Source organism: Priapulus caudatus, unplaced genomic scaffold (genome assembly GCF_000485595.1).
Source record: "Priapulus caudatus unplaced genomic scaffold, Priapulus_caudatus-5.0.1 Scaffold259, whole genome shotgun sequence".
Classification (NCBI taxonomy): domain Eukaryota; kingdom Metazoa; phylum Priapulida; class Priapulimorpha; order Priapulimorphida; family Priapulidae; genus Priapulus; species Priapulus caudatus.
The window spans coordinates 454,813-466,198 of NW_014577320.1; the positions used below are offsets into that span (position 1 = coordinate 454,813).

At 43.3% G+C, this 11,386-nt stretch overlaps 2 protein-coding genes across 2 annotated transcripts in view; both read right to left on the bottom strand.

The window, feature by feature from the left end:
* The window catches only part of LOC106808206 (ester hydrolase C11orf54 homolog), a 17,283-nt gene extending 12,605 nt beyond the window's left edge, over positions 1–4,678 (bottom strand). Inside the window, exon 1 of the mRNA XM_014810815.1 lies at positions 4,366–4,678. Coding sequence (XP_014666301.1) covers positions 4,366–4,441 — 76 coding nt within the window. The 5' untranslated portion in view covers positions 4,442–4,678. The remainder of the gene's footprint in view (positions 1–4,365) is intronic.
* Positions 4,679–6,546: 1,868 nt separating this feature from the next.
* Positions 6,547–11,000, bottom strand: LOC106808193 (zinc finger protein 236-like). Its single transcript, XM_014810796.1, has 2 exons — positions 10,823–11,000; positions 6,547–8,530 (listed from the first exon to the last, which is right to left on the bottom strand). The coding sequence occupies exon 2, from the start codon at positions 8,479–8,481 to the stop codon at positions 7,054–7,056; it is 1,428 nt and encodes a 475-aa protein (XP_014666282.1). The 5' UTR covers positions 8,482–8,530; positions 10,823–11,000; the 3' UTR covers positions 6,547–7,053.
* Positions 11,001–11,386: the final 386 nt, after the last annotated feature.

Below are 11,386 nucleotides of genomic sequence, written 5' to 3' on the forward strand. Positions count from 1 at the left end.
AAGACAATGGAGGCAAAGGGATGGGCGTGAGCGGATGAAGTAGGTATTTAGCACCCTACAGGCTAGGGCGCTCTCCTAATTATGAACACAGATCTACTGATACCGATTAATTACAGTGTAACGTTTTTCCTTCCTTTGCCACCTTCTCGCCCTCTATCCGTGATCGTATGCTAAGTTCGGGCGTGGCCGAAGTTCTCCTCGGGAAGTTACGTCTCCCACCCAGGTTCTACCAGGACTCGCGGACGAAACGAACAGCAACAAGAGACGTACAGAACAACGCTTTTATTAATAAACTACTTACTACACAGGAGAGTGGTCGCCAGTTACAGCAGCGATCCACTCTCGCCTACCAGGACTAAGCTGGGTGCTGGCGCACAACACGTCGCTACTCTCACACTACATTCGCATTTCAGCGCGTTGGAGATTCACTCCGCTCTCACTGCGGGCGCGACGATGCTCTCCTTGTTTACACCACAATAATTATCATCGTCCTAGCCATCCGGCCTATATAGCACCACAAAACAAACACCGTGCTGATGACACGTCCGCCCGCTTCCACTGTTGGCTGTCCAGAGAGACCGGGCGGATAACACGTCCGGCCGCTTCTACTGTTGGCCGTCAAGAGAGCCCGGGCGAATAACACGTCCGCCCGCTTCTACTGTTGGCCGTCAAGAGAGCGAGCACGCTCGCCTCACATCACAATGTCATGCGCCCACACCCCTCTCGCTCGCGCCCCCTATAACATTAATTCCTGCATGATCACAATGAACGTGTAACTGTTTTGTAGTATCGTCAACGTTGGAGATGACGGGCAACACACGGACAGGATCGACTTCGCCACAATAGCATACAATAAAACATTTGTGTGTGTGTGTGTGTGTGTGTGTGTGTGTGTGTGTGTGTGTGCTTGCGTGCGTGCGTGCGTGTGTCTGTATTTCACTGTGCATTTGCTAAACAAATGGTTAATGTGTTACGTGTAAGCATGATTCTACATATTTGTATTGACATCTCAACCATAAAAAAACAAACATGTGCAACAACTAAACTCTCCATATAACACCTTACACATAACACAACTGTACTGGTAACAAATGCATCACAGTCAATACGCGCGGGTTTCAGCTAGTACATATTAAAAGTAGAAACAATTAAGAACCTATTTAAGAACCTTTTGAGCCTAATTTTTCAGTAAGCACCATTTATATAAGAACATGTTGAGGCTAACTTGAAAAAATCTATGTTCTTATACGCGGGTTTCTACTGTATGATATGTTCGCAGGGATCAAATAACCATCTCATTACCTATGCAGGCCTAATTAACAGCCCTAGCTAACAGCCGCGGTTTATTATATAAAGAAATAACGCATTATTTATTAGTAGCTAGGTAACTCAGCGTTTGTTATGCGTGCATTGAAAAGCGTCTACTAAACTACACACGACCGACTACAGTCTAAACAGTTTAGTTACACACACTCGCGCGCACGCACGCACGCACGCACGCACGCAAGTACACACACACGCACGCACACACGCACGCACGCACACATATGTTTTTTGTGAGTGCATTATATTAGAATCGTGGTCACTAGGACCTATGGCTTCAGTAAATAGCATAGTTTCCCATCTGTATTTCAACTTTTTAGATTCTTGAAGAAACTATTTTCTTGCTTAGTGCAATATGGTACATATGGCAATGAAGAGGAACGTCCTTGTAAAAGCCCGATTGTGTATGATAAAATTGAAATAAATTGAATCAACGTACCTAAATAAACAAAAACTCATAAAGTATTAGTTTATGATGTATGTGAGGTTGAATGGTCTGATCAAAACTGAAGCCACCTGTTAGCTATAGGGTCTTCTTGGTATATAAGCACATGTTCCATTAGCTAATGTTTGCAACTTCAATGTGATGTAATACTGTGATGAACTTTAATTGAAACTAGGCCATGTGAGCATGGGTCTTATTACAGACTACACACGTATCAAGTCAAGCAATCCGATTGTTAAATATACCGTATTTACAAGAAATTTACACACGAAAAACAGCTGAAGTATAATTTTCTTTACATTTGATTTATATATAATTTTATTTCAAATTAAATTATCAGTCACACACATATGCATCTGAAACAGCTAGCATTCTATACTAGAAACAAAATTCATACCAGTTCCTGAAAATGAAAATAAATAAAAGTATAGGTATTTGCTTCAGAAGCAAAAGCTACTAGACAGCAGCTACATTCCACCATTAATACTTAATGTGACAACACTTACAAAACTGCCCAACACATGAAGCAGTATGCTAGGTTTGTCGCACTATAATGAGACCACATCTTTAAAATTCTTAGAAATAACTCATATTAGCTATCCTTTAACTAAAAGCAATGCTGAAACTTTAAGACGTGTTACCCATTCAAAACTTTAGTTGAGATGTCACAAAAAGTATACAGCAATGTCTTAGCAATTATCATTTCGAGATAAAAGTTTTAATAAAAGCAATAAAGATAAATAAAGCTATCCAAATCGGCAGATGTGCCAGGAAGACTCACCATGACAGTAATATTTTACTACTAAAAACAACCGTGTAATTTGTTTTTTAAGACTGACACAACAAAACACAAGGTTCAAATTGAATTCATTAAATATATATATACAATATTTTCACATATGGGCGAGAAATGCACCATTTGAAGTAGTCACTGTCCCCAGCCACTACTGCCTTTGCAGCAATGATTATAATATAATCTTGAATATGTTTACACATGCACAACTTCCAGCCTAATTTGTTTTTAGCTGCAACACAACCCGTTTTTTATTTCTAGTTTGATTCCTAAATGCCTTTTCAGCATTAAAACCCTGGGGAGTGAAGGGGCTACATTGGTAGAGTTATACTTTTATAGTTGATCTATATAGGTAAACATTGTGACAGCTAGGTTTGTTATGCCAACGTGATTTAAACCTCAATCATAGCCTTATAGAGATTATTCTAGCCAAGTCTATGATACTGAGCATTGTACTAAAAGGCCCAATCAAGGGTTTCTCTCTGATCCTATTACTATTATACTTAGTATTACTATTACTATATATATAGACTAGTATATAGTATTACTATTAGTAGTACGTATTATTAGTTTAAACCAGAGTTGAGAAGGATATCGAGCTCCAGACGGGAGAATTCCAGAAAAAGCAGAGAATGACGGAAGCAAACCCCGTCACAAGGAGGCACAGTTATAAAGGCAAGAAATACCATTTGTGGCTGCCAACCTCTCAAAATTACTTGACAAGAACGAAGATTTACAACATCGTATTTATTCATATTAACGGAACGAATATGTAGTCGTGTATGCATGCATGCGGATGTTCTATCGAATATACGAATACTTTCTGAATATGCCTGAATATGCGTAAAATCTGAATATATACAAATTGTACCGCAGATCAGAGAACTGTTAAACTTTTATCATGATTAAATTACGTTACATATAGGATATATTGCAAAATTATGAAAAGCAGCCGAATATGATACAGAATAATAACCCGTAACAGGTATAAGGCCAATATAATAAAGCAGGTATGATGTTCCTAGTGTAACACGGCGGTATAGAGCAATGTCCTGTTTACCATTGAGTCCCCGCACCACCAGTCCATCTATTCTCTGGGAGTCGATCAGCTACGCCTCTGCTGACATTGTCGAAAGACGGAGCTTGGTGTCTACTCCACTATAACTTCAAGCATTCTTCTCGTATCATCAATAATAAAGGTGACGTCTGACTGTGCGTGTGTCCAACATCGCATAGCAAGTTCTTTTCACGTCTGGTCGCTCCCGATGAAAAATAGTCACAGGGACTATCATATAGAACTCATACTGGTGTGGCTCCTATATATAATATATCACAGGCCCTTGGAGGCTCAAGTTTCGAAAAAGTATAAGTCTATATATTAAGAGCGAAGCGTCCGCTTCGCTCTTAATATAGACTTATACTTTTTCGAAACTTGAGCCTCCAAGGGCCTGTGAATATATGTAACGTAATTTATCATAAAGTTCTCTGATCTGCGGTACAATTTGTATATTTTCAGATTTTACGTATATTCAGGCATATTCAGAAAGTACCGGTATTCGCTTATTCGATAGAACATCCGCATATACATTACGACGATTGATATTCGATATCGATATACATTGATATGATATTCGTTCCGTTGATATGAATCAGAATAAATACGTAACGATGTTGTGATTAAATCTCCGTTCTTGTCAAGTAATTTTGAGAGGTTGGCAGCCACACCATTATTAGTAAAACACGCTACTAAGACTTGATTCACGCTACTAGAACTTGAACACGCTACTAGATATTTGATTCATACCTTTGCTAATATCATTGAGGCTTGGACAGTGCAGTTTTAGTATTTCCACACTCATGTTTCGCAGTTGTTTCAGCATCTGTTCTCCGCGCTCATGTTCTCAGCAGTTCATTGAACTCGCTGTGTATTTGCGTGCAATGTAAGCTCTAATGCTCTTACTCACATACCTCCCTACCCTAGTTCAAGGTTTTCCGTGTCCGCCCCTTGCACCCTGAGGCTATAGCGTTACTATCAGCTGTGAGCACCATTACGTGACCGTCATTTATCACAATATTCAAAAGATAGTGGAGAGACGTACTCGACTTCGCGACGGAGAGGTCGTGAACCTAATTCTGACCTCGTCTGACCTCTCTAGTCCGCGAATAGACGGGAGTCATGTAACATGTTCTCAATTAAATTGCAAGTTAGTAAATTGGTTTGTTGTTTTGAAAATAAATTGTACGTTTAGAAAATGGATATTTACAATGATGTGAAGGAATTTGTATATCCGGCAATTATTTTGGAAAGTTGTGAATTAATTTGCAAGTTAATAAATTGATTTTTTATTCTGTCAATTGATTTTAAATGTTGAATTTAAATTTTTCGAACAATATAAAGTAATTTGTATTTTTATTAATTAATTTGAAATGTTTAAAATGGATTTAAAATTGTGTATTTGAAATGTTTGAAAATGATTTTTGAAGGGGATGGCTTTCCATACCTGAGTGATGTGCCTGCTAATAATATTTCGTTCAGGCCGAGTGAGTTTGCGCAATACTGGGCCAATTAAAACTGTAAAGTTTATTGAATATTCCCAGCTTAAGTTCCGTTTTCGGCCAGGTTGTTCCGGCCGGAACTTTTTTCAAGTTCCGGCTGGTTCTGGTTCCGGCCGGAACTTAAAAAGTTGGATCCGGTGCACCCCTAATCACAACTGAACTACATTCATGATTTGTACGTGTCCATAAATAAGGCTCATAGGGTCTATATGTCCCCCAGGGTACTGCCGGAACGTACCCTGGTAACTATCTGATATGGTTAGGGTTAGGGTTAGGGAGTAGGCGTAGGCGACTCTCTAGACTCGTTAGTGAAGTAGGCGAGGTACGGTCCGGCATATTAGATAGTACCAGGGTACGTTCCGGTATACCGGGCCGTACCCTGGGGGACATAGACCCTCTCAGCATAAATAAGCGTACAACACAGCAGTAACCAAATGAAGGCATGCCGGCCAATCGAAGGCAGAACGGAATGACTTTCGGCAAGATCGTTGCGATCTGCGTGTCCCTCGTTTAGCGTCTGCATTGCAGCGAGTCTGTGCAGTTCTTCTGCCGGCTGCATGACTAATTCTCTTGTTATTGGGCGACCTCGTCACTAATTATCTCGTTGTTTTAAATAAAAATAAAGTTTATCTTGGTTAGATCTATAATAAGTTATGATTACTTACAACGACGAAATTTTCGTCCATCTCTCCGATAGACTTCCTTGGGTCTGATGTTTTTGGTGCAAACCTGGAAACATCAGACCTGAGGAAGTCTATCAGAGAGATGGACGAAAATTTCGTCGTTGTAAGTAATTAGAACTTATTATGGCTCTAACTGAGATAAACATTATTGTTATGTGAACTATAGAGATCCGATGAAATTATTCAATCATCTCTTGATGTTGCACGGCAGCGTCGGACGTGCGGCGACCACGTCACTAATTCTCTCATTGTTTCTATGCTGCAGCGTCGGACGTGCCGCGACCACGTCAAAAAGGTTATCAGACACTTACTCTTCGCACGTCAGTGGAAAGCACATTTCATGGTCCTTCCAATAAAGTGATAAAAATGGTAGGTCAGCGCTGAAACAAAAAAGTTTTTCACTCTGTCCATTAGGCCATGTCCTCAGAAAATGTCTGATATCTGACCTTTCCCCCACTGCCCTTTGACCTGTGACCTCCAATTTCACTGGTGATGGGTTTCCTCCCCATCACACTATATACACCGAATATTAAGAGCATAGGTCGAGCCGTTAAGATTTGTGCCGCAATTCCGTATTTCCTCCTATACCTTAAGTTAAGGGGGAAATATTCTACCTTTCTAGGATACAGGATACAAGGATACACATCTTGACCTTTGACCCTTGACCCCCAAATTTGTCATCCTGAGTCCTTTTCACGATCCCCCCTCACCGACGTTCCGAATATCGTGACTGTACATCGAGCGGTTTAGATTTGTGCCCAACTGTTGACGCACGGACAGACGGACGGACGCACGCTCATGCGATTCTACAAGCTGCATCTGTCAGATGCAATTTTGGGTGTGGATCCATACCATAGAAATATTTTTGGGTATAGAATTTTACCCTTTTACCCTCCTGGCAGAAACCCTGAGCAACTTTTCTTAAACACTTTAATAATTAGAATGTGTTCTAGATAGTTTATTAATGAGAAATCTCAACTACTTAACTAATATAAAGCTTCTATAAATATATTTCTAACCCATAACATAGCCTTATACTGTATAATTGCAACTGAAATAAATTCAGCATTCTACTGTACAACAACTGCCATGGAAATGGATTAATTAGAATAATTACTTCATGATATAGGTACTCTCAATAAATTCATACATATGAGATGCACTAACATTAAAATGTTGGTTTTAAATTTTTAAACAGTCACATCTTACACTGTTGTTGTTCATGGCTGAGTTTCTAGGTTGGAAACACAGGCTCAGTTGTGCGACATGCGATTGAGAAGATGGGCCATGAAGCCATACTTATCAGGAAAACTCTCCTGGCACTGGCTACACTGCCACGGCGACTCGGGCCCATGAAGCGTCTTGTGCATCAGGTAAAGGGCATTTTCTTTAAAGTCAATGTTGCACGCAGGACACGTGAACTGGTCCGAGCAGATGCCGGACTCCACAGTCTGCGTACCAAGAGTTCGATTGTAGCAGGGGAGCGACCTCACCGAGGCCACCTGGGGGCACGTCGGACTCTGCGCCATCCCGTGAGACGGCCGCTGACTACTCTCCACTATGGGTGTGCCGGTTATCGTGTTAGTACCGATGATGCGTTGCGAGAAGCCACCGCTGCTCGTCACCTGGGACACGGGGGAGGTCGCGTATCCGGTGCCAGCGTTGGAGACATTGTACGCCTGCTGCAAGTACGCCGTGTTGCTGGACGTTGCCGCGGTGATCGCCGGCGCACGCGACGTCGCCATGGTAGCCGTCGGCGAGTGCAGCGGCGACATCATCGGCATGCACGAGTCGTCGAGACTCTGCGTTGTCGGGTCGGAGTTGTAGTAGCGGCTGGCGTGCTTGCGCGCGCTGTCGGCGGCGGCTGCGGCGGCTGCGGCGTCGAGCAGCGAGGGTGACGCCGCGAGCGCGCTTCGGCCGCCCGTCGGCGAGCCCTGCTTATCGAACATCTTGAGGCGCGGCGCACGCATCGTCGTGTCCTGGCCCGGCGGCACGTCCTCGTCCGCCGTGCCGAGGAACGTGACAAACTGCGAGCCGTTGTGCGTGTCCTTGGTGGCGCCGAGGCCCGTGCGGATCGCGTGGCAGTGAGACATGTGCTTCGCCATCGGGATGTCCTCATCGAAGCTCGTCTGGCAGCCGATGCAGACGAGCGCGCGGCCGTACTTGCGCGTGTGGATGCGCACGTGCATCAGCACGTGCCGGTGCAGGTGGTGCTTCAGCTTGAACCACTTGTTGCAGAAGACGCAGCGGTGGCGCCGCTCGCCCGTGTGCACGAGCATGTGTGACTTGAGCGCCGAGTCGGTGCTGTAGCGGCCGAGGCAGATCTTGCAGACGCGCTTCTGGTCCGCGGGCGACAGCTGGTACGTCGCGACAGCGCTACTCGTCGGCGCCACCATGCTCGGCCAGTCGGCATCCACCGGGAACTGGATCTGCTGCGTCTGCTGCAGCGCCGACACGGCCTGGTCGTCCCCGAACGCCCAATCGCGGAACTGCGCGCCGAGGTCTGCCGCCTGCAGCCCGACGTCGTCCGACAGGTGGGCGGCGCGGTCGTCCTTGATCGGCACGATCGCGTTGTCCTTGTCCTCGCCGTTGGCGACGTCTTCCTGCTGCATCTGATCGTCTTCGCTGTCGTCGTCGACGTCATAGACGAGAGGCTCAGTCTTCATCTGCTGCTCCTCCATGTTGGCGACGACAGTTCAGCGAATAGCAGCGTGCTGCGCCGCCACAACCCTGCGAGCAACACATGGAAACGCTTTTAAGTGTAAATTTGCAGGACAAGTGGGAAACCAATCGTCAATGCATTATTGACCTTTTGGGTGATTTCATTACCCAAACTCAGCATGTCTGACCCTAGCTCTAGTACTATAGCCCGCGTACAGTTGCCGCAGGCCTGCGGCAACTGTACGTGGGCTATAGTACTAGAGCTAGTCTGACCCCCAATAGCGCCGCCTACTGTTTAACATACTAGTGTTACTAGAGTCAACCATACAATATAAAGTGCCTACCATACAAAGAGAATACTATGGCTCAGAAGAGCTCAGATCAAGGATGGTTGCATTATTGTATCTAAGGGCGGGCGTGCGGTGTACTTGTGTGTAAGGCGATGAGCATTTGACCGGCATTTACGGGTAATCCTTGGATGGATCAGATGCCATCAGTCATCAGCAGTTACTAAACTTACACTCATTGAGATAAATTATCTTTATATAAGGAACAGGAAGGGGGAGCAAAGGGGGGAACTATACTAATTCCCTAATTACTATGAGTGAATTTACAACCAGACTGCATGGTGCTTAGTTATGTGGCTATTAAACCTCAAATAACTAGTGACAATGAGGGAAGATCATGGCTTCCAAATCAAATTTATAAGGAATAGGATTTTAAAGATGTTAACCAGCGTAAGAAAACTTGAGCGACTGTTGTCTTGAAAAAGCAAACTCTCAGACAGAGAACGCTCAATAACAATATTGGCTAACGTTATACCGTCACTGCTATCAAATGCCGCGGCCCGCGAGCAGATGCATGAATAACAGAGCAAGCTATTGAAATTGAAATTTGGGTAAAAAAACGTTGGCACACAACTAAAAGCATTATGTAAACTGCACATAGCTTTCGATATATGCCAATGATAATATACTGCCGGACGGTATATATGTAAAGGTGGAGGCATCGATACACAAGGCACTTGGAACGTCTCAATAAAAAAAAAATGTAAACACGAAATGTATTTCCGTGTATAACCGATATTAAATGCCGGTCAAATGCTCATCTGCAACACCCCAAGTACACCGCACGCCCGCCCTGTGCACAAACAACATGAATAAGAGAGAGGAACTCTCTTATTCATGTTGTTTGTGCACAGGGCGGGCTAGATACAATAATGTAACCCAACAAGAGTAGGGAAACTGAATCACTCAGGGGCTCCTCTAAAGAAAAGAATAGGCTCGCGTTGTAACCCTACTCTTGTTGGGTTACATTATTGTATCTAAGGTCGGGCGTGCGGTGTACTTGTGTGTTGCAGATGAGCATTTGACCGGCATTTACGGGTAATTATCGGCAATAATAGGCGAAATAGAGTAGAGAAACATTAAATTGACTACGTCACGAATTTTCAATGGTGTACCGGTATATTTGAACAATTTTGTTGCCATTTTTGTACATTAAAAGTAAGTACTAACGGCACTAAATGTATCCTCAAATTCTTACACATGTGATAAGATTGCTTTTCAACTAGTTTAAAATCCAAAAAATGTGGGCGATTTGATATATTGATCACAACATTAAATGCTTGCTATGGGCTATGTATAAGTCATTTAAGTATTTGTTCACATCGATCGGAACAGCAGAATAGGAAGTATAACACAGCAATTTAACCATAAGGCATAACAAGTGAACCGAATCACTTTCATATTTTGAAAAAGTGGACTTGTTTTTTTAAACTTTTACTATTTACGGTGACGTAATCACTTTAAGACTTTGGTAGTAAATACATTTCGTGTTTATTTACCATTATTTTTTTTAATTGAGACGTTCGTCGTTCCAAGTGCCGGTGGCTGTGCATCGGTAGGCCTACAGTATGGCTCATAGTCATAGTCATAGGCCGATAGGGTCTATGTGAGTATGTCCCCCAAGGTACTGCCGGAACGTACCCTGTTCACTATTTGATATGGTTTATTTGGTTAGGGTTAGGATTAGGGTTAGGGTTAGGGAGTAGGCGTAGGCGACTCCCTGGACTCGTTAGTGGAGTAGGCGAGGTACGGTCCGGCATATTAGATAGTACCAGGGTACGTTCAGGCAGTACCCTGGCCTGGGGGACATAGAGTGATAGACCATCTCAGCCCCCTACAGTAAAAATGTCACTATCATGCCTATGTCAGTATGTGTACAGCCGACTAAACCTCTCGTGTTGCACTCAATAACGCACAGAAATGATCGCATTTAACGTGTAATTACGCACAACAAACAAAGGCAGAATTACTAAAGAGATTGTGAGAGATAACAAAATTTCGCTCAGAAACTTACGATATCAATAAAATCACTGATAAGAATGATAAGAAAATCGGCATCAGAGACTCAATCACGAAAAGCGAAAACAGCGCCACCTTCTTTGTCTGGACGTTCGGGGTCATGGGTTGTACGGAACTACTATTTCTTGCGACACACCTTTACCGTGACGTTTCAATATTGGTGCCATTTACCACGAAAAGTAAAGTAAGTTACTAAGGAAACAAATTCAAATTGGTCTGTTTTGCCGTAAAATTATTTTCATACAAGTCTGAATGGGGATAACCATGTGATGGTGATTGGTGCACTGGCAGCAAGATCAAGCCCGCACGTACAGCACACACGCGCGCCATTGACTATATATATACAACAATATAGTTGTATATATATAGTCAATGGCGCGCGTGTGTGCTGTACGTGCGGGCTTGATCTTGCTGCCAGTGGATTGGTGATGACCAGACTGCCTCAATGTCTGTATGCTATAAATTTCAATTACAACTTACAAGACAGTGTTTACGTCCTGAATACGTCATTCATCATTGCCATTGGCCAGCGCCGAGGTTCAAAGTGAAAATTGAATGT